General features: G+C 38.1%; 1 protein-coding gene across 2 annotated transcripts in view; it reads left to right on the forward strand.

The window, feature by feature from the left end:
* Positions 1 to 22,417, forward strand: part of LOC144958828 (uncharacterized) — a 30,086-nt gene extending 7,669 nt beyond the window's left edge. The window contains exons 1-4 of one of the 2 annotated variants that reach the window (XM_078891046.1): positions 8,667 to 9,074; positions 12,156 to 13,343; positions 14,094 to 14,225; positions 15,380 to 22,417. In XM_078891046.1, the coding sequence (XP_078747172.1) occupies positions 9,041 to 9,074; positions 12,156 to 13,343; positions 14,094 to 14,225; positions 15,380 to 22,272 (8,247 nt within the window). In that variant the 5' untranslated portion in view covers positions 8,667 to 9,040 and the 3' untranslated portion in view covers positions 22,273 to 22,417. Of the gene's footprint in view, positions 1 to 8,666; positions 9,075 to 12,155; positions 13,344 to 14,093; positions 14,226 to 15,379 lie in introns of those variants that run through there. The other variant, XM_078891047.1, reaches the window with a different exon arrangement.
* The last annotated feature ends 232 nt before the right edge of the window (positions 22,418 to 22,649 follow it).

A 22,649-nucleotide genomic window follows, 5' to 3' on the forward strand; every position in this document is an offset into this window, starting at 1 on the left:
GAGAGAGAGAGAGAGAGAATTTTCGACAGAGTCAACGCTGTAAACAGAGATAGGAGCTCATGTTACACCTGAGTACGTTTCCAAGGATGTGAGTAAGGAGCCTTTTTAAAGACCTCAGCTTTGAGCCTTTTTGAGCCGAACTCAAACCCTGGGCGCGTCGGCCCGAAGCGTAGTGACATTCCACAAGACCGCAAAGCCGCACAACTAATACATAGTAGGTCCTGTTGTTGTTATTTTCTTAGTCTCTGGGGCAACAATTACATCATGGAATACCCCTTAAGCTATTATAGATGAACCGCCTTTATAACACGTCCAGTTTTATAAGTCTCAGTAACAGCTTCCTGTTTTACTCTGAGAAAAATACATTTAACTACTATTGCAGATTTTTTGTTGGTTTTTTTTTTTGCTTCAACTATTGATCAATTTAAATTGCTCTTAGCTTGTCAACAAAATTTGAAATTTGACACTTTAGGATAAAATCTGAAGGTTATGACTACAATTTGACGTATCCAGGATCATTTTGAATTAAGGAAGGATTGAGAGTTGAAGTAATTCATTTGCCTGGCCAAAATGAAAAAAAAGTGTTTTATTAGAGTTTGGCATAGAGTTACCGTATGAATACAATAGTCGTAGTTGTGGTAGTGGCTGTAGTAACCTAATCTTTTAATCCACTCGTAGCCTAATCTCTGACATTTCCTAACCCGATCAGAGCAGCAAGCCGGGTACAAATTATATGCGAGAACTTTATATATATATATATATATATATATATATATATATATATTATATATATATATATATAAAGATATATATTAAATTATATATATATATATATATATATATATATATATATATATATATATATATATATATATATATATATATATAATTTTGATGGCGGGTACAAACCAAAAGTTATGCACCATGACCCATGACCTGCTGTAAGAATAAATACAACATCGAGATTTATTATAGGTAGAACAAAGTTGAAGTCACTCAGGTCTTTGTTATTGCTTTTTGCCATCCTCGTTTATGAGTAATGCTCACTAAACTGTATTAACCAGACTATAAACGTTCAAGGTTACACATAGTTTTGTGTGTTGGTCCGTTTTCTTCCGGATGGCAATATTGTGAGCTTCTTAGCCAAGCGCATACTATCTATAGCCTTGGCTTTCCGTGGACTTCAAATTGTTTTGTCACTATAGAAGAAATTGACTTACTCAGTCAGTATGAGTCATATGTATTCGACCATCGAAATATGATAGAATCGCTCAAATTGCACTTACGACATCACAAACTCGGTACCATACTTTATTTTGTATGTTGTCATTGCTAACAATACAAAGCTAGCGCATTGCATACTACTATGATGAGTTGCAAGGGTTCACACTTCATCGAAGTAAAGAAACAAATCTGTTAACATGACTTATAGTCCGGGTTAACTTGAGCATCCAAGTAAAATAGCCTTATAGCACATTGGACACCGAAGCCATCGTTATATTATAGCCTGATATTGAAATCCAAAAGGACTGGCAGTTTGACGTCATTATTTGGTTTTTGCACCGATTAGTGAGTTGTCGTTAGTAGAGCTCATGGAAACAAGTTATTTCATTGGTTGAACTATTAAATACAACTCACGATTTGTTTTCTTCTGTGGCAAAAGACGTCAGTTTTTGGTCAGTATCAGCGTGGCCTTCGTAAAGTTATGTTTTTTGCCATCCGCGTTTTTGAGTAATTCTCACTAAACCGTATTCACCTGACTATAAACAATCGTGTTTACACACAGTTTTGTGTGTTGGTCAGTATTACTTCCGGATGGCAATGTTATGAGCTTCTTAGCCAAGCGCATACTATCTATATCCAGCTGGCGGATGTTATAAGCTTTTTTTATAAACGCATAGCATCAATTTACAAAATAGTCGATAAGAGAATTCAGTTCACAGCTTCAGATTTTCTGAAGTCTTTGGGAAGAATGGGAGCGATCTATAGATAGTTCGAAGATGACGTCACTCAGGTTTTTGTTATTGTTTTTGCCATCCGCGTTTGTGAGTTGTTCTCACTAAACTGTCTTAACCAGACTATAAAACTTCATGGTTACACAGAGATTGTGTGTTGGTCTGTTATACTTCCGGATGGCAATGTTGTGAACTCCTTGGCCAAGCGCATTCTATCTATATTCAGTTTTCGTCCAACCGAGTCATCAATCACATAATTTGTTGCTGTTCAACGATTGGACATTTCTTAACAAATAAAATAACGCTGCTGTGTTTATGAAAGTTGTAAACATACCCATGTGTCAAGCTGAACAAAATGACAAATCATGATGTTAGACATTTCGAAAAGCCGTGAACACATTTTACTATCTGGGTCACTTTTAGCACATTTTGCAATGTGACCTATGTGACCTCGAGCACATGGGAAGGTAATATAGATAATTGGATTCAATAGTCTGATGTCACGATGCCCAGCAACGGCGGCCATCTTGGTTCTAAACAAAGAAAATTGGTACTTTTTACATATAACTTTTTTTAGAACTTTTCATATGTCTTGCGATCAGAATGTGTAAAAGTCAAAACATGATCAGATTTATAATGTTTTCTTTTCCTCTGGATACGCTTTTATGCTCGTCGGAGAAATATTTCTCAAGGGCGTCCGCCATTGTTCCGATAGTTTAGAGCCAGTTACTAAGTTCCCATGCGTCATTACGAGGGAAGTGACGTTACGACTGTTCAAGCGTATTCCCATTGTAGCTTTACATTATCACATGGTCGTAAGGGTGTATAGTATAATATGTTGGGAACATCTCGGACAATCAAATTCAATCCCCAGGTCAGTCCAGGAAGATTGATATTTTTATGTTGGGAGGGAGAAAGGTTGTATTTTTGTTTGCTTGTTTTGTTTGTTTGTTTTTTTGTTGTGTTTTGTTTTGTTTTGTTTATTTTATTTTATTTTATTTTATTTTGTCTTTTTTTTAAACGCATAATTTCATCCAGCTTTAATTGGCACGCGCACAAACAACAGGAACGATATCAAGTTCAAGTGAAGTCGAGATTTTTTTTAATGAGCCCGCACCCCCCCCCCCCCCAACCCCACCCCGCCTCCTCACCTCCTACTTCCTGTCCAACTAGCAGTGATTAGGTAGTTGGGTCTGTGAGATCTGGCAGAAAATACGTTGCGATAGACTAGGGTCCTATCTAAAGGGTAGCAAGCAATTACTATTATCCGTTATTACCCACTAGAGAAACCGGGATGAAACTCCGGCTCCACGGACCTAATGTTTCTGAATGACGATTATGTTTTTATTGCAATGCATCCGAATTCCAGGAAGGTCAGCTTGTTGCCCTAGCCTTTTACTGTCCATGTCATCATCATCATCTAGTCAGCTGATCCTGCGTAGGACGTTGCTTAGCGAACTTTCTTGCGAAACAGATTACGGTTTTCCGCCAGTCTACTTGCTTGAGTTGCTGTCATTCCCAGCCATTCACATATATCTTGTTCCCAGCTTCTTGTTGGTCTACCTCTTCCTCTCCTGCCGTCTACCCTTGTCTGCAGAATGTGATTTTCTAATGATTCGTGGCGAGTCGTGTGGCCAAAATAGTTCAGTTTCAATTTCTTTACAGTTTGAAGAAGAATTGGTGATTTTATTCCGATCCTTCTCAGGACTTCTTTGTTTGTTTGTTTTTCAGCCCATGATATTCTGAGTATTTTTCTGTAGCATGCCATTTCAAAGCTGTGATCTTTGTGCTCTCTGCTTTGCTGATAGTCCATGCTTCGCATCCATATGTTGCAGTTGGGAAAACAACACTGTCCATGTAGAGCGGTAAATTAACCAGAGCTAATAATATTATATTTACTGCAGCAATTACTTTGCATCCTATTTTTAAAAGGCTTATAATGATACTCAAAACAACCTCTCTTGTAAAGAGACTGTTCTAAAACTATATAAAATGAATAAATAAATAAATTAATAAAAAAGGAATGAATAAATAATATTAAATAAATTTTAAAAAATAATAGATTTATAAATATTAGATAAATGAATAGATACATAAATTAATAATAATTTAAGAAATGTTGAATGTTTGATAGTCTGAAATAATTGAGAACATATTTTTAAAAGCAACTGCTTCAAAACACCAAACCGAGAGCGATTTCGGGTAAAGTCGAGACGTTTTCAGATAATTCTCAGCCCACAATTTAGTAACTCTAGCTCTGTAGCAATTTGAGTACAGTGAAAACTACCCCAAGAACTCTGTAAATCTAATTTTAAATTGAGCTTTTATATAGCGCAATAAACGTGCTCAAAACGCTTTACTAACGGTCCCCTGACCAACAGAACCTCGTAACATGTAGAACGAGACGTGACGCATGTGAGGCGATATTACAGTTTTCTTCCGACAAATACAACGCTGTTAACAGCCAGGTAGCCTACTCGTTTTACATCTGAGTACGGTAACAGAATGTAAGTAAAAAGCTTTTTTTCCAAGGAATCAACTATGCGCCGAGCGAGGCTCGAACCCGGGACCTTCCGATCCGGAAGCGTTTGACATGCCACGAAGATCACATAGCCACACTGTATCATAGTATCACAATCTACTAAGACTTAGAAAAGTCACTGCATTACGATGGCTTGCTGGTTTAACATTGTTACTCGTATAATAATATAAGCCAGTTAACCAAACATATGTTAATACCGCCCGCCCATTGTCGATATAAATCTGGATTTACGTGTGATTTACTATATTATACTAATCAATAGAAGCCTCTGTCACACTTCGACAAAACACATATTTTATTTCCATTTTGGCCTGTGTGGCTCAAAAAAATAACCCGCATCCCCAAAGAAATCGATGTTTTATATAGTAAAATCTCCACTAAACGTACTCAAGACGCTTTACAAAGGGGTCTCCAGCCAACAACAACACTAACCATGAAGGACGAGACGAGGTTAGGCGAAATTACATTTTTGGTCGACAGAGACAGTGTTGTTAACGACCTGATACTCATTTTAACCTGAATACGGTGATAAAATGTGAATAATGAACCTTTTCCAAGGACTCAGCTCTGCGCCGCTCAAAGCGGGACTTGAACCCTGGATCTTTCGATTCAAATGGCGAGTGTCATACCCCAAGACCACATAGCCGCATAGAGTCTCATCTGCTCACAAAATCAAGCAATTCTAAACGTGTCCATTGGCAGCATTGGGTGACAGTAATCGTGGAAGTTTCTTGTCACGACGTTTTGTCTTTAGGTAAGCAAGTATCACCCCACTCGACGGAGGTGTGAATAAGTACCCTGCTGCAATGAGCATGGTAAACCCATTGTTACTATTTTTAGATAACCATTTTGGTGATTAGTTCTCATAAAATTACATCAATCACAAGATAAACGTTCAAGATTACAGATCGGCTGGCGGATGGTGTGAGCATTTTACCTAAACACATAATGTCAATACATTTTCTAGCCAAAATAGAAAATACTGCGTTTTGTCAAGCCATTGCGGTTCTAATTGACTGGCCATTGGAATGGACAATATCCTAATAAGAATAATAATATCGACTCATGGTTATTACAATTCTGTTCTAGTATTGATTTGTTTTTATGGCACTTAATGGATTTTTTACTGTGCAAGGACCTGTTGGCTTCTTGGAAGTTGTGTTGATTTTTTAAAGATAATATTGTAAATATTATGGTATTTGGAATTCGAGTTTCAATTTAGTTGTGATAAATTCATTAAATAATCAGACCTAAATAGGAAACAAAAGTGCGCTCTAAAAGCAAGTTCTAATCTCAATGGAAGTGTAAAATCAAAATATTATGGTATTTGGAATTCGAGTTTCAATTTTAGTTGTGATGAATTCATTAAATAATCAATTTTAAATAAGAAAGAAAAGTGCGATCTAAAACAGGTTCCAATCTCAATGGAAGTGTAAAACCACTTTTTTTCAGAAAACTTGTAATGCCCTTTGAGCACATTTAAAGGATATTGGGCTCTATAAAGTTCAATTTAATTTAATCTATTTAAGAATCTTCTTATACCTCCTGCTATTAAAAGAATTTTACAACCTTATGCTTCAAGATGAAACTTTTTTTTATCATTAGACCTCAGAATAAGGACTGATTACAGAACATTTCCAGAGAATTTGGAACCGGAAGAATAGTAGACGGTGTGATGTCATGTATCGACTTCTCTATACTATTAGATTCTTGTAATAAAATATTATGACAATCTGGGTTTATTCTATACAAAATCAAATGTTTATTTTAAGGCCATTGGCCAATAGTCATAATAACATCTCTCTCAACAAATTATTCTAACAATGATAATAATAAAGGGATAACATGCTTTTAGTAATTGTTTATAGTTTAAATAACAAGCAATAATCATAATAATAATAATAATAATAATAATAATAATAATAGTAGTAGTAGTAGTAGTAGTAGTAGTAGTAGTAGTAGTAGTAGTAGTAGTAGTAGTAGTAGTAGTAGTAGTAGTAGTAGTAGTAGTAGTAGTAGTAGTAGTAGTAGTAGTAGTAGTAATAGTAGTAGTAATGATAATAATAATAATAATAATAATAATAATAATAATAATAATAATAATAATAATAATGATAATAATATAATACGCAATTTCCAACGTGCACTTATTTACAGGCCTGATAACCCAATTCATTCTGGGCTAATTGTTGTAATGGAAATCTTTTTTAAAAAATGACTCAGAATATTGCCCATTACACCAATGCTTAATTAGGCCCATAATTTCGTTTGGATGCCAGACCTGCATAGATTATGTCCACGTCGGCGAGTACCAATTAAAGTTTTTCATCTTTTAACCCTCTCCTTACCAGCCATTTTCAGAATTTTCCCCAAATTTCAAACCCACCCAACACAAAAACAGACATTTCTTACTCAAACAGAAAAGCAACAAGCACATTCTATACATAATATTGTTGGACAAAATGAACTCGATTGCAGAATGTCAAGTTTTTATAGCTATAGCAAAAAGAAATGAAATCTGGATGAGAAAAGTGACCGTTGCATCGTAACAAATGTGACGATATTTCAATAAGTGGTAAGGAGAGGGTTAAATGTAATTGTTATGATTTCAGCTAGGATCGGATTTTTGGAGAATCAAATTTTGAGATTTTCTTGGAATAATGCTTTATAGTTATGGAACAAAAGCTTGATGTAAAAAAAAACAACTTGTGCGACTATGTGGTCTAGTGATGGTATAACACTCGGTTTCGGATCGGAAGGTCATGGGTTTGAGCCTCGCTTGGCGCATAGTTGAGTCCTTGGAAAATACTCTTAATTCACATTCTCTCACCGCACTCAGGTGTAAAATGAGTACCTAGCCGTTTAGAGCGTTGTCTCTGTCCGAAAAAATTGAAACATCGCCTAACAGGCGTCATGTCCCGTCCTAAATGTCAAATTTTCCTGTTGGTCAGGGACCCCTTGTAAAGCGCTTTGAACATATTTAGTGTATATTGCGCTATATAATAGCTCATTTTAAAAAAATGTTCCAATCTCAATGGGAGTGTAAAACCAATTCTCCGGAAGACTGGATAAATACCTTGTGTAATTGGATTCAGTAGTCTGATGTCACGCCACCCGGCAACGGCGGCCATCTTGGTTCTAAACAAAAAAAATCATTGCTTTTATTCTTCATGCTGGCTAGAACTTTTCATATGCCTTGTGATCAGAATGTGTAAAAGTCAAAATATGATCAAATTTATGGGGTCTTTTTTCCTCTGGATCCGCTTTTATGCTCGCTGGAGAAATATTTCATACGGGCATCCGCCATTGTTCCGATAAGAGCCAGTGTTACTAAGTTAGCATGCGTCATTAGGAAGGAAGTGACGTTACGACTGTTGAAGAGTATTATTGATCTTCTGAGTTCAAGAGTGATGGTATCTTATTGTCTCGTCTAAATAATATACTACGCTGGTAGCCAATAAATAACATCCATCCTCGCTCTTTTACGTCCGGTTTAATAATCTGTCAATACTTACCTTACCCGGGTTCCATCTCTTTCCAGAGGTCGGATGTCATGGTCTTCCATCTTTCACGGTCCATTGCAGCCTCGTTACAGTCTGCCATGCGCCGTCCTGTATCTTCCTTTATGCCATCTATCCAGGATTTCCTTTGTCTTCCTCTGCCTCTCTTTCCTTCAATTCTTCCCTCCATTATCCTTTTTTTCGAGACTATCATGTCTTCGCATATGTCCAAAATATGACAGCTTTTTGTGCTTCACAGTCAAAAGAAGTTCTTTTTGTTTTTGGCCCATTAGGTCGAGGACTTCGATGTTTGTTTTTCTTGCTGTCCAAGGTATTTTCAGCATTCTCCTGTACGTCCACATCTCAAAAGCTTCAATACGTTGTTCTGTCTGTGCGGTTAGTGTCCACGTTTCACAACCATAAAAGAAAATGGACCACACATATACCCTACTGTCAATACACCCTACTAATAAAAAAAGAGTAATTCCACCTTATGATTCGATATGTAACCTATTTCTTATAATTTGTCCTACGAAGGACTGATTACATACACACATCCATTGAGTTTGGAACCGGGAGGGTAGAGGTCACGACTTCTCGGCCCAATTATGGAATAGGTTAATCAAAAATTATAATTATTGCCATTTCAAAATGTATATCGTTAAAAAGGCAATGTTTGATTTTAAATAGATACTAATTCCTGATTTTAAAAAAACACAAAAAAAAAACCAGATAAAAGGTTAATTGGAAAATAAGTTAGATCAATGTAATTAACTTATCATGGAAGATAGATGTTTGATTATAAAATGATTCTATTCAGTGGTGGAGTGAGTTATATTTCTGAGGGAAAAAAGTAATTAATTTCTAAATTTGGAATATTAAATTTTGGCCGTGAAAATAGTTGTGCTATTCTTGGAATAATACTGTGATTTCCGTTCTAAATATAATATTATAATGGATATGTGGGACTGGTTTTGGGTCTATGTGTTTCCTGAATACCATTTTTGGGATATCCTCTGAAGAGAACGCAACGCGGAAGCAGAATGAGTGATTCCGGTCATCTCGGCTCACGCCAAGGTGGGTTGTAAATCAGAATTAATCCAATCCATAACAATCTACAGCACTTCTCAAGTTTTAAGAAAAAATACCAGGCGACAGCGTGGCTCAGCGGTGCGGTCTTTGCTTCGTACCCAAAAGGTACCGAGTTCGACTACCCGCCTAGTTGTGTGGCCTTGAGCAAGTCACCTCGCCCTTGCTCACTTTGAGGCGTTGCACCGCGGCTGACGCCTGGGTTATTCCAGTCTTGCCTTGGGACAGAGATCCTAAAGACAAATTTCCACTTGGGGAAGAATAAAGGGAGTTTTATTTTTATTCATTTTTTACAAGAAGTGGGGAATTTAGCCCTTTTCAGCAGTGTTCGATAATGATGCTATGCGTTTATGTAAAATACTCATAACATCCGGCAGGTGGATATAACGTACCGACACACAAAGCTATGTGTCTTTATGGTTTGATTGATATATATAATCTAGTGAGAAAAAATTACCAAACTTGCTGTCTCAAACAAGAGATAGAACGATTGGCTAATTTTTATGAGTAGTTTTCACTAAATTGAAATTAATTAGACTATAAACACATTGGGTTTCTTTTTGGTTGGCCCGATGGTATGAGTTATTTTTTTTTAACTCAGCGCATGCATCAATAGCAAGAAACAGGATGACGTCAACATCGTTCCTTCTATACCAAAGAGCAGAGCCAATAGGATTCAATATGCTGATGTCACGTCGGCCAGCAACGGCGAGCAGCTTGGTTCTAAAGAAAGAAAAACGATACTTTTTTGTTCTTCATGCCGGCTAGAACTTTTCATATGTCAAATGACCAAATGTATAAAAGTCAAAACATGATCATATTTATAATGTTTTTCTCCTCCGGATACACTTTTATGCTCGTCGGAGAAATATTTCATAAGGGCGTCCGCCATTGCTCCGATTCTTTAGAACCAGTTACTAAGTTACAATGCGTCATTAGGAGGGAAGTGACGTCATGACTGTTGAAGCCTATTTAATTCATTCGATTGTTTTTCTGAGCATAGCCATCATAAATTTATATAGCCTGACACAATAACCCTCTAGGACTTACAGTTTGGTGTCATTTTTTTGTTTTTTGTTTTTTTTGCAGCGTCTAGTGAGTTGTCGTTAGTAGTACTCAAGGAAACAAATGATCCCATTGGCTGAACTATTGAATACAACTCACGCTTTGTTTTCTTTTGTGGCCAAAGACTTATGGTTTGACGTCATTCTTTGGTCAGTGCGTGGCCTTCGTAAAGTTATGGCCTGATACCGTTGCCATCGTTATGTTATAGATAGTATGCAGATGGCGTCACTCAGGCCTTTGTTATTGTTTTTGCCATCCGCGTTTGTGAGTTGTTCTCACTAAACTGTATTATCCAGACTATAAAAGTTCATGGTTACACAGAGTTTGTGTGTTGGTCCGTTATACTTCCGGATGGCAATGTTGTGAACTCCTTGGCCAAGCGCATTCTATCTATAGCCTGATACTGAAATCCAAAAAGACTGGCAGTTTGACGTCATTATTTGGTTTTTGCACCGCCTAGTGAGTTGTCGTTAGTAGTGCTCATGGAAACAAGTTATTTCATTGGCTGAACTATTGAATACAACTCACGATTTGTTTTCTTTTGTGGCAAAAGACTGGCATTTTGAATTCATTTTTTGGTCAGTGTCAGGCCATAACTTTACGAAGGCCGCGCTGATACTGACCAAAAAATGACCAATGAAATAACTTGTTTCCATGAGCTCTACTAACGACAACTCACTAGGCGGTGCAAAAACAAAATAATGACGTCCAACTTCCAGTCCTTTTGGATTTCAGAATCAGGCTATAACATAACGATGACGACGGTCAGTGTCAGGCTAAAGATAGATCGAAGTTGACGTCACTCATGTCTTTGTTATTGCTTATTGCCATCCGCGTTTATGAGTAATTTTCACTAAACTGTATTAATCAGACTACAAACGTTTAAGGTTACACCTAGTTTTGTGTGTTGGTCCGTCATACTTCCGGATGGCAATGTTGTGAGCTTCTAAGCCAAGCGCATACTGTCTATGAGTAAATGATGGCTATGGTCTGAGCGGGCTTGTGGATGTGTGACAAATCCCTTGTTTTCATTAGTCAAAAACCTATTATTTATTTTAAACATCAGGTGTGCCCTGAGATACTGCCGTTGTCAGACAAATGGTTATAGAAGGAATGACATTGATGTCACTCAGCTCATTGTTATTATTTTTTAGACATTCATCTTGGTTCTCTTCAAATTTATTCAATCAGACTATTGATAGAAAGAAGTTGACCTCACTCAGGTCCTTGTTATTGTTTTTTTCCATCCACGTTTATGAGTAATTCTCACTAAACTGTATATAGACAGTATGCGCTTGGCTAAGGAGCTCATAACATTGCCATCCGGAAGTATAACGGACCAACACACAAAACTGTGTGTATCCATGAACGTTTATAGTCAAGTTAATACAGTTCAGTGAGCATTACTCATAAACGCGGATGGCAAAAAAAACAATAACAAACACCTGAGTGACGTCATCTTCGAACTATCTATAACAGACTATAAACGTTCAAGGTTTACACATAGTTTTGTGTGTTGGTCAAATGAATATCCGGATGGCAATGTTTTGAGTTTCTTAGCCCAGCGCACATTATCTATAAACGTTCAACCTTACATACAGTTGTGTGTGTTGGTACGTTATATAGGCCTAGAGGATTTTGTGAGTATTTTACATACAAGCATAGAATCAGGTCACATCAAAAGCACTTCGACTATTTTCTGGTTATAGGTCGTATGCGCTTGTCTAAGAAGCTCACAACATTGCCATCCGGAAGTAAAACAAACCAAAACACAAAACTATGTGTAACCAAGAACTTTTATAGTCTGGTTAATACAGTTTAGTGAGAATTAGTCATAAACGCGGATGGCAAAAAAACAATAACAAAGACCCTATTGACGTCATCTTCGTTCTATAAATAAGAGTCGTAAATGTGTATGGATTGCCCATAATATCATGATCGAGTTGCAAGATTTCATAATTCTCTTTTTACTTCATAATTTGTCATTATTTCCTCCATCGACAGATAACACAAAGACCTTCTCGAATAAAGGACAGGCCCACGATCCTAATAACAACACTGTTCCTACTGCAACATCTGGTGCAAGAACTGACACTGCAAACCTTAACAATAAAGACAGCTCATCACAGCAAAGCCGAGAGAAAATTATAACCACCGCCAGCGATGAAAATGGAAACCAGAAGAGTTCGATAACGACGACCAAAGAGCCAAAACATCACCAAAATAAACGGAAACGTGAAGGGTCTATTGTGCGTAACTCTCCTTTTCTCCTGCGTAATAATTCTGCAGGTGCGGATCAGTCTGATAAAAGTAGTTCTCTTACAAGAGATCTTGGCATAGATTATAACCGTCGGAAGAAGATAAGCCTGTCGGATGCGTGTGATCTACCGTCACTAACATCACAACCACATCTACAGCAGCAGCAGCAGCAGCAGCAGGAGCAACACTGTCACCGGGAACAGCAACAGCGAGACAAGTCTACTTGCAATACCTCCGAATCTTATTTTACGCAACGTCATCATCAACGAGAAGACCATCACACCCGCCAAGGTGATCTGAGCAATGAACTTCTACTACTACTAAGCGCCCAACAACAACGACCAACCGATACACAGAATCTCGATCATCATCATCAGCTCCAACAAAACAAAGAACAGAAACTGTACAATAACCCTCAATCTAAACATCATCCATGTAAAGACAATGACATTACCGACGTAGAAGTTACGACTTTTCAAACTGGCAATGTTGTTTCGGGAAATTTATCATATGACCCAGATAACGATGATGTATTCACCCCGCCAACACAAACGAGCGTAAACTGCCCGGAAACCCATCCTAGACCAATCCCAAAAGACTCCCCAGATAGAAGCTTCTCCATCAACAAACCTGCTGACAAGTATCTAGTTGGTCTGAGTAACCAATCGTCCATCCCAACGCCTGACAAAATTGGCGACTTGAGCTACATTTCTTCCACGGCATCATCAGTTGTGACAGCAGTCCAATCTAATCCTCTCTCTTCCACGTCAACAACTATCTCACGCACAAGCGTCAGTTCTAACAGTGACACATCAAAGCCAGTTGATGAGGAGAAAGTAAACTTTGTAGAAGAGCAGCCAAGACGAAAATCATTTGGAATACTCCCGAGGTCATCAAAGAAGATCCAAAGATCTCAGAGTTTCATAGATTCAGGTAATTTAAAAGGTTTTTAGTTCGATGGATAGAGAAATAGATGGATGACTGGATTGGTAGATAGATATCTATCTATTTATTAATGCATCTATCGATCCACCTGTCCATTCATCCGTCAACGTATCTATTTATATATATTTTTATTCATCTCTCTATGCATTCTTTTAATTATCGTATTACTCACTTACCTATCTAATTCTCTCTCTCTCTCTCTCTCTCTCTCTCTCTCTCTCTCTCTCTCTCTCTCTCTATCAATCTCTCTCTCTCTTTCTCTCTCTTGATCAGCCAATCCATCTATATGCCTACATTATTTAACCATCTTTTTATTATTCTAATAGAAAGATAGGTAGATTAATAGAAAGTTAGATTGATAATCCATTTGTAGAGAGATATATAGATAGATAGATAGATAGAAGGACATACAGATAGATAGATAGATAGATAGATAGATAGATAGATAGATAGATAGAAAGATAGTAGGACAGAGAGATAGATAGATATCTATATTGATAAATAAGAATATATATATATATATATATATATATATATATATATATATATATATGTTTTTATATAAATAGATGGATGGATAGATAGATAGACATATAGATAGATAGATTTGAGCACGATTAACGCATATTACGCAATATAAAAGCTCAAATGTTTTTGGTTTTTTTTTTTTTTTTTTGATTTGTTTTTTTTTTTTTGTTTTTGTTTTTAAAATAACCAACACCGTTATAACTTCCCTAGGTTTACCAAGATCAGCCAAGCGTCCTCAAGTGTGTGAACTGGTGAGAAAACTCTCGGATGTCGGGACTCGAACTTCAGACACTCAGGGCAAGGAGCACAATAAAGCCAAAGATGAAATCAGACTGGCAAGGAGTAAGTATCAATTTTTTATTTTACTTTGTTTATTTATTACTGTATTTATATTTGGTGTCTGTTTCTGTTTTAAGTGCCAAAATGGCATCATAAAATTGACGGTGCATATTTTAAAACAATTGAGGTTTAATATAGTGCAATATCCACTAAACGTGCTCAAAGCATAGTTGAGTCCTTGGAAAAGGCTCTTTACTCACATTCTCTCACCGTACTCAGGTGTAAAATTAATGAGTACCTGGCCGTAAACAGCGTTGTCTTTGTCCGAAAAATTGTAATGTCGCCTTACCGGGCTTCATGTCCCGTCCTACATGTAAAACGTTGCTGTTGACCAGGGATCCCTTGTAAAGCGCTTTGAGCACATTTAGTGGATATTGCGCTATATAAAGCTCAATTATTATCATATACCCTTGCGTGAGTGACGTGAGTGGTCTACTACCGGAGCTATCGGGACACATTCCAATCATATTATTCGCTACTTTGTATTATTGCGCTTTATGGCCTATATATAGGCCCCTTGGTTCGAATTCGGCTGTGGGCGACTCAACGTTGAATCCGTTGAGAAAGGCTCTTTACCATGCATTCTCTCATCACCCTCGATGTAAAATGATCACATTTATGTCTAGATCAGCGTTGTCTTGGTAGACAAATGAATTGTTATTGCAAATAACTGGTGTAATGACTCCTCCTACATGTTAGGTGTTGCGGCTGACTTGGGATACTTTGTAAATCACATTTTGTAGATAATTCACTAAATAATACCTCACTTTTTAAAACTCTATTTCTAATACTCTTCAACAGTCGTAACGTCACTTCCTTCCTAATGACGCATGGTAACTTAGTAACACTGGCTCTAAACTATCGGAACAATGACGGCTGCCCGTATGAAATATTTCTCTGACGAGCATAAAAGCGTATCCAGAGGAAAAAAAACACATAAATTTGATCATGTTTTGACTTTTACACATTCTGATCACAGGGCATATGAAAAGTTCTAGCCAGCATGAAGAATAAAAAATAATGATTTTCTTTGTTTAGAACCAAGATGGCCGCCGTTGCCGGCGGCGTGACATCAGACTATTGAATCGTATTATGGCCACCTTGTAGTTTCGTTATCTCTTGTTTTCCTTTCCCCCCCCCCCCTTTTTTTTTTCCAGAGGGAAGCTTGAGAATAGACTCTCAGCAAATTCAAACTATACAAGGTTTGATTTCGAAGTTTTCATCGGGAGATTCAAACACAAACGCTTTAGCTTACACCGACGATCGCCAACAACATCCATCACCGACATCCCAAGACTCCACTAATTTGACCAAACCGCCATTACCATTACCACCTTGTGAAAATGAAAGGTCAAAAATTGAAGATATCATGTCATCCTCACCATCAATATCCTCAACACCAAATACAGAGAAAGTGGAGAATCATATTTCACGAAACGTCCGTCAAGAAATAGAATCCAATCAATGTTGCACACCGGAAACCAAGATCAATCTGAGTTACGTGAAATATCAAATAAACCAAAGTTTTCCAAGTTGTGAAAAGAACGAAAAGAGCTCAGAACGAAAAAAAGAATATGGTCGAGGTCGCGGTTCTTGGGGTCAAACAGTGAGAAGCATTTTACAAGACAATTCGACGGTATCTGGAAAAAGTGAGAGAACAGATTTAAACCAGATTGACAATCATGACGACAACAACTCGATGGCGATTGATGAAGCAGAGATCGAAAGACTTCTGGAGCAGAGCGCGCTGCGGCGAAGATTAAAGCAAACTATAAGCTCTGGCACTTTCACTAACGATTCTTTGCCCACCACAGACCAAGCAGTTGAGAAGACCGGCCAAAGTTGGAAAAAAATTAAAGAAAAAGTGTTAAACGAAAATTGGGAGGAAAGTGAAATTGTCAACCAAAGGGATTCCAATGATGAAAACTTGGTTCGGAAAACAGTGCTCGAAAAAAACAATGATAATTCGTTTATGAACTTTGAGCACGAGCGTCTAAAGAAACCTGATTGCAAAAAAGCGGACAATTATACCATGGATTATTCCGTTGATGATTCGACTTTGTCGAATATCAATTCAGTTCAAAGTGGTTATTTCGACTATGTAGAGCTGTCTGAAGAAAATGCTGTTCATATTAATATACCGGAAAATCGAGATAACAATCACGTCGATACCGAAAATTGTTGTACGGCATTTCAGGGTAAAGGCAATAAAGGGCGAAATGGAAATCACATAGGCGAAGATTTTTCACAATCTACAAGATACCGTTCGGGAAGTAATGAGAAAAGCGTTGAGCTTGATTCTATACAAGACAGCTCGTTTGAGTATTCTAGAGGTTCTCTGAACCAACAAGAACGAATAGCATCATACAAGGCTGGCAGGAGACAGGATATGGCTTATATTTCAAAACAGATCGGCTTGGATTTGACCAGCTATGGAGACCAAACAATTGAGAGCGAAACTGGCGATTCACAAGATACCGGGGTAGATAACTCAAATAAAAATTCCGATGACGTCTGCAAGATTATTGATAAGAAGAAGAAAATGGCCTTGGCATATAATAAAATAACCGGAGCTGGTTCTAAAAACGGAGAGTGCATGCCTGTGGAAAATGAACATTTTTCCGAAATCCCTGGATACGCAACACATTTAGACGACAAGCACGAGAACTTTTGGTATCATGAAATGGATGGAAACCAGTCGAGTAATTACGCCAAATCTACAATTCAGTCCAAACGAAGAGCTGGTAAAATCTCGAATCAGGACCCGATTAAAGTGAACGTCGTTATCCGTACACCTTCAAATGTCACAATTGGATACGATAGTCAAAGCAGGGCAAAAAGGCTTTCCTTGACATCCTATTCATCAACCAAGACATTTGTCAAAAAGAACGCGGATGAGAGCAATAATGAGAGTAAAAGAACAACTGCTCTTTCCAAATACAATAAAAAGATTGTTGAAGCCGATCGAGTTAGCGGAGACAACCAGCAATGTGTTCCAGAAAAAAATAGAGGAAACGGATCCGGTCTCAAGAATAAAGAACCAATTACTAAAAGAACGGGCATTACGTCTCCTGTGCCAGAAGGTTTCAAGTCTTTCACAGAGCTTCACAGACACAAGAAAAGACAAATTGCAGCGACGTTGAATACCAACCAATTGAACTCTTTGGTGAATAAGAAACAAATCCAAACTAACGATACAGACACGCAAAAATTTGTTTCGAACCCAAGTCCCATGAACGGCTCAATGTTTAATATTTTCAGACCAAAAGCAAAACCCGAAGACACTGGAGCTTTTTGCAAAAGACACTCTTTTCACATGCCTGTTAGGTCAAGTGGAACATTCATCAAGACCTCTTCTGGACTGCCATCCCCAAGGAGAACGGCAAGCAAAGATCCCAAGCGCAGTTTTCTAAAAGGATCCTTACCCGGTTACGAATCTAATGACATACATGCCAGAAGACGTAAACAGAGATCAATGACAATGCCAAATTATTCCGGATCTTCATTGAAAATACAAGTATGCGGTCAGCGTATCGAACAACTACCAAGCGACACGGCCCAAAATTTGCGTTCTGAAAACAACCTCAAAGGGGAAAACTTTGAAGATTTCAGGAACCAAAGAGACATTAAAATTGCGAAATCGGAGGGTGCGGACAACACCAGTAACATAAGTTTTAGTCTAGCGTCTTTGGAAGCGGACTCTAGTGGAATACTCCAAAACAAAGATCAAGCTCTTGACAATCAGAGGACGATCGATATCAAAGAAACACTGACTAAAAGAGTTTCAACCAATGCAACGCGTGTGGCAGAAAGCACCGATTACTACAAAAAATCAAATGAACCCGATAATGAAGAAATTATATATGGAGAGCAGGCTTCCGCCGTTTGCGGCAACAAGTTGGATTCGGTATCGAGCTCAAAAAGACAATCTGTACCAAACAATGCTGTTGTCGTGATACAAAGAAGGGTAAAGGATGACCTGAAACGGTCGTCCATAACGGAAGGCATATCTCCTTTGAACACATTATCCCGATCTCACAAGTATAAATTCATAAAGCGGAAAGAAGATGCAGCAATAGCTAAGTTTCAAAAATACATTTCCCAAAAGAAGCAGCAAAACGCCATTCAAGTCAACAACAGCGAATCTGAAACTTCTCTGAAAAAGTCTTTGACGCAAGCGTCAGAGATTATCACTATACAATTAAGTGACAGCGACAACTCCTGTGCTCGGGATGGAATTTTGTCAACATCGGATAATACCAAAGATTCTGGCTCGAGTCTCCAGGAAGAAAATGCATATCGTCCATTCTCGACCGTGGAAAAAAAGAAAACATCACAGCTTTTGACCGCTTGCGATGGGCAAAAAAGTGTGAAGAAATCACCTGCCTTCGTCGACTTGACACACCAAAGCGGCGATGACGGTAGAGACATGTACGCAAGTATTCCCGGAGAGCAATTACCCTTGCCAGTATCTGTGAGAAGATGCAGTTTCACGCCTATGATTTGCGTTCCTTTGCAATCCGATCACAAGATAAAAAGCCTAAATGATAGAGTTGGAGTTCAAGAATCCAAACCGTCAGAACGCGTTCTAGACTTGAATCAAACGAACTTGTGCAAATCCGAACCTGCTAGATTTGACGAACAGTGTGTGGCAAAGGATCTGATTCTATCAAATGCATCAATGCACCAGGATATTGAAACTCCACACACACAAGACAGCGTTGATAAAGCACATGTTGAATATGACAGAGAAAATGCCTTATCAAGTTGTGAAGTGAAGCTAAACAAGCTTGAAAGAGAGCATCCAAAGACTAATAATATTATGGCAGCAACTGACATTTGGGATGAATCAAATGCCTCCCAGCAGGGAACTGAGAAAATTAATTCTGTTGCAAAAGAATATTGTAGGGAAGAAAAGCAGATTGACCACGGGTTCATCCAAGAGATTAGTCCAAGCTTTGGGGCAATCACTGATAAGGTTGATTCGGAATCATATCTCATACATGATAATAACATTAAATATGAGGAGAATGTATCCAATGAAATTTTCCTATTGGGGAAAAAGAATACAGACATTTTGGTTCCTATTGTTAAACAGCTTGTGAGCAATCCAGATGTAAAAAATGTCACTTCCGGCTGTTCTTCTAGTGAAAAGATTGAGGCGGAGAACTCAAGAATTGAGAGTCATAAAGCAACAGAAACGGACGTGAAAACATTTGAAAAATGCGTGCCGGTCGCTATTCATGCCAAAGTGTCAGACTTTATGGGCCTAGAGAATAATACTGTTACTTTGGCGGGAAAAGAAGATGTTTCTGTTTTTTCAAATCGAACCAATAATACTCTCTGCGAAAGTTCTCTCACGGAAAGTTTTCCGATCGATTGCGATTCGGTGTACGATGCGAGTTATAGGACTAGGACTGCAAGCTCTTTGCATAGTTCAAAAACGACACACGATCAAATTTATTCACAGAAACTCATTAACAATTCTGAATTGGACAAAAGAAACAACTACCAGGATGTATTGTGTAGAAATGAATCACTGAACAAAAGTCATCAAGGTGTTATTTTTTCAAGGAGCCGCGATCAACAAGAAAAGGAAATGTCAACAATAAAAATTCCAACAGACCACAAAGACATCAATTTGATCAATCAAATACAGGGAAAATGCACACCAACGAGCAATGTCGAGCACGAGCAAAAATACTCATCCAATATATTTGAAAAAGAAGAACAAAAGATCTTCACAGGAAACGATTCCGTATCCGGGGTAAACAATTTATCCCATACATTTAAAGAGCAAGAAGGCAGATCTTGTACTAAGATAAACCCGGGAGCGGGAGACAATAATCAAAATATACCACGGATCAATTTAAAACTCGAAAACGATGTATCAGAGAATTCTGTGGAAGACTTAAATATTACCATAAAATCAACTACACCTCAAGAAGAAAGGCATATTGAAATGTCCCTTAAACCCACTGATCCACCTTCACAACAATCTAAAATTGGCGACGCACGGGACAGTTTCAAAAATACGGATTTTGACTTGCCATTATTTTCAAATATGTCTACTCTAATTAAGAATCCGATACAAACCGCAGAAAAAATCTTGGAATGTCAAGAATCACGGCATTCAATATCAAGAACAAGTTGTTTGGATAGTTTTGAACACGAAGAGAATACCCCTGAGCACGAGGATGACATCTCAGTAATCTTCTTAGAAGACAAGAATAACGAGTATCATATCGGAGATTGCAATTTGCAACAAAATAACCCAAACCCATCATTTAAAAGTGATGAAGTGGGTAGGAAACAAAGAGAACCCGATACAACGGAAGCGAAGCAACTGCATGCTTTCAGAATATCGCACTCCGAAACTTTACGTAGAAGCCAATGTCTTTCCCTATCATCACAAGAAAGCTCGTGTCAATTGGAATCAGATTCATCTCTCTCACTGAATCAATCGCCGACTGTTAAAAACAGCAATGACCGAGCGTTTGAGGCTCAAAAGGATGTGATGAGCATTGTCCACACAACAGCTTCACGATCCCCTTCTGCTCCGTGCCTTCGAGAAGAGAAAGAAGAGGCGTACCCTTCTGACGTTCAAGCGATTGACGGAGGAGAAGTTTTGACCATGTTAGAGGACAAATCTTCTGGTGCCTCACATTCCGAAGCTGATGGAGCTTCAAACGAAAAAAGAATCGAGATGTATCAAGTTAGTCCGTTGCTTGTCAAAGTTGCAAAACCGGTGCACCAGGAAGCAAGCGACGAATGGGTCTCAGGGAAAGCATCATTGTCACGCCATAAACTCCAGAATATCCTAATCAAATCCAAATCTCCGCTCGTTGAGAAGGAATTTTCTCGAGTGTCGCCCGATAAATATCAGAAAGGAAGTCCAAGATGTGCCAAAAAAGTCAAAACAAGAGTTGCGAGTAAAATAGCTGAAAAAATCAAAGGATTCTTGAATAAATCGAAAGGAAACACTACAGGTCAACATAATTCGTATTCTCTCTCTCCCGACTCCTCTCCTGATAGCAGACCAAAGATGTCAGCCAGTGGGTACAGTAACTCTACCATAAACTCTTATGATGAACCTCAAAGTTGGACACCTTCTAGAAAACAAATTGATTCTATGAAGAGTAGAATGAGAGAAGAGTCATCAACCGATATCAAGGCTGTAATCAATGTATTTGAAAAACAAGGACTTTGTGAGCAGCGATCTGGTGATTTTGTGACTGCTTCAAAATCGGACACGAAAAAGGAACCGGATGAATCCATTCTCCCACCTCGTATAAAAAGGACTTCAAGCATTGGTAGTATTGAAAACAAAGGACTAAAAGAAAGAGCTGAAACAGTTAGTGCTATCGGTAATCAACGTAGACAAGGGAGTTCCGAGAATGGCGATAACAACAATAGCTTTCTGCCTAAGACTAGTTGTGCTCATAAAAAGATGGAGGTCCATAGTTATAAATCCTCTTTCTATTCCGGTCAGAATGCAAAACCGCCAGTTTTCCAGAACCAGGGCAAGCGAGTAAATACTAATAATAAAACCATGGGCATGGAACACGTAAAATATCCATTAAGAGGCTTTCAAAAATCCCACCTTGAAATGCAAGAGATTTCAAGGTTAGATTCGAATCCGCTAGACAGACATTCTACAGACTGTTTTACACAAGAATCTCATTACTCAGAAAGTCGTGAAACAGACCGAGAAGCGATCTCAAATAATCCCGACAGGTTTAAAAGAGAAGGCAATATCAGTCCAGACTCGCTGACGAAACGCGGTCAGAAAGCCACCAGAAATATCACCAAATCTCGAGCGAGAAAAATTGCAGATGAGATGATTTCAAATCTCGATCTGTCTCAAGACAGTTTCAATATATTATTCATAGAAAACGCCATGTACCTGAAAGAGGACGAGGAATTTGTAAAGGGCAACGATGCTGCTGCATCGACTTCCTCCGCTCGGAGGAAGTCGCACGGTCACACAAAGAAAGCCGGGATTAAGTCGAGGGATGAAGACAATTGTAGAGACTATCAGAGAAGGTGAGGTTTTTGTCACCATCACGATTGCCGTAAAACACTAACCAACAAACAAAAACCCGAAATGTATGTCAAGATCGGAAAATTAGAGAGCAATAGAGGATTCTTAGGTATTTATTCTGCATTATGTTCATTCCAAAAAAAAAAAGGAAGTTTGAAAACACATATAAGGGGGTTTTTAAAGGGCGCGTTGTTATTATGTTATCATAATATATGACAATCAATTGACCTGGTCTCGGTGGATTTTTTTGAGTTACACTCCTACACGTGGATTGGGGGGAGGGGGTCTCCTTTGCTATCCATTAAGCTATAGTGGGTCCCATACCTTGAGATTGATGTCGTTTTTATATAATCTCTTTACAATGTATATTACCAGTAAACCTG

Source organism: Berghia stephanieae, chromosome 13 (assembly GCF_034508935.2).
Source record: "Berghia stephanieae isolate SIO BIC M18660-M18661 chromosome 13, UCSD_Bste_1.3, whole genome shotgun sequence".
Lineage (NCBI taxonomy): Eukaryota > Metazoa > Mollusca > Gastropoda > Nudibranchia > Aeolidiidae > Berghia > Berghia stephanieae.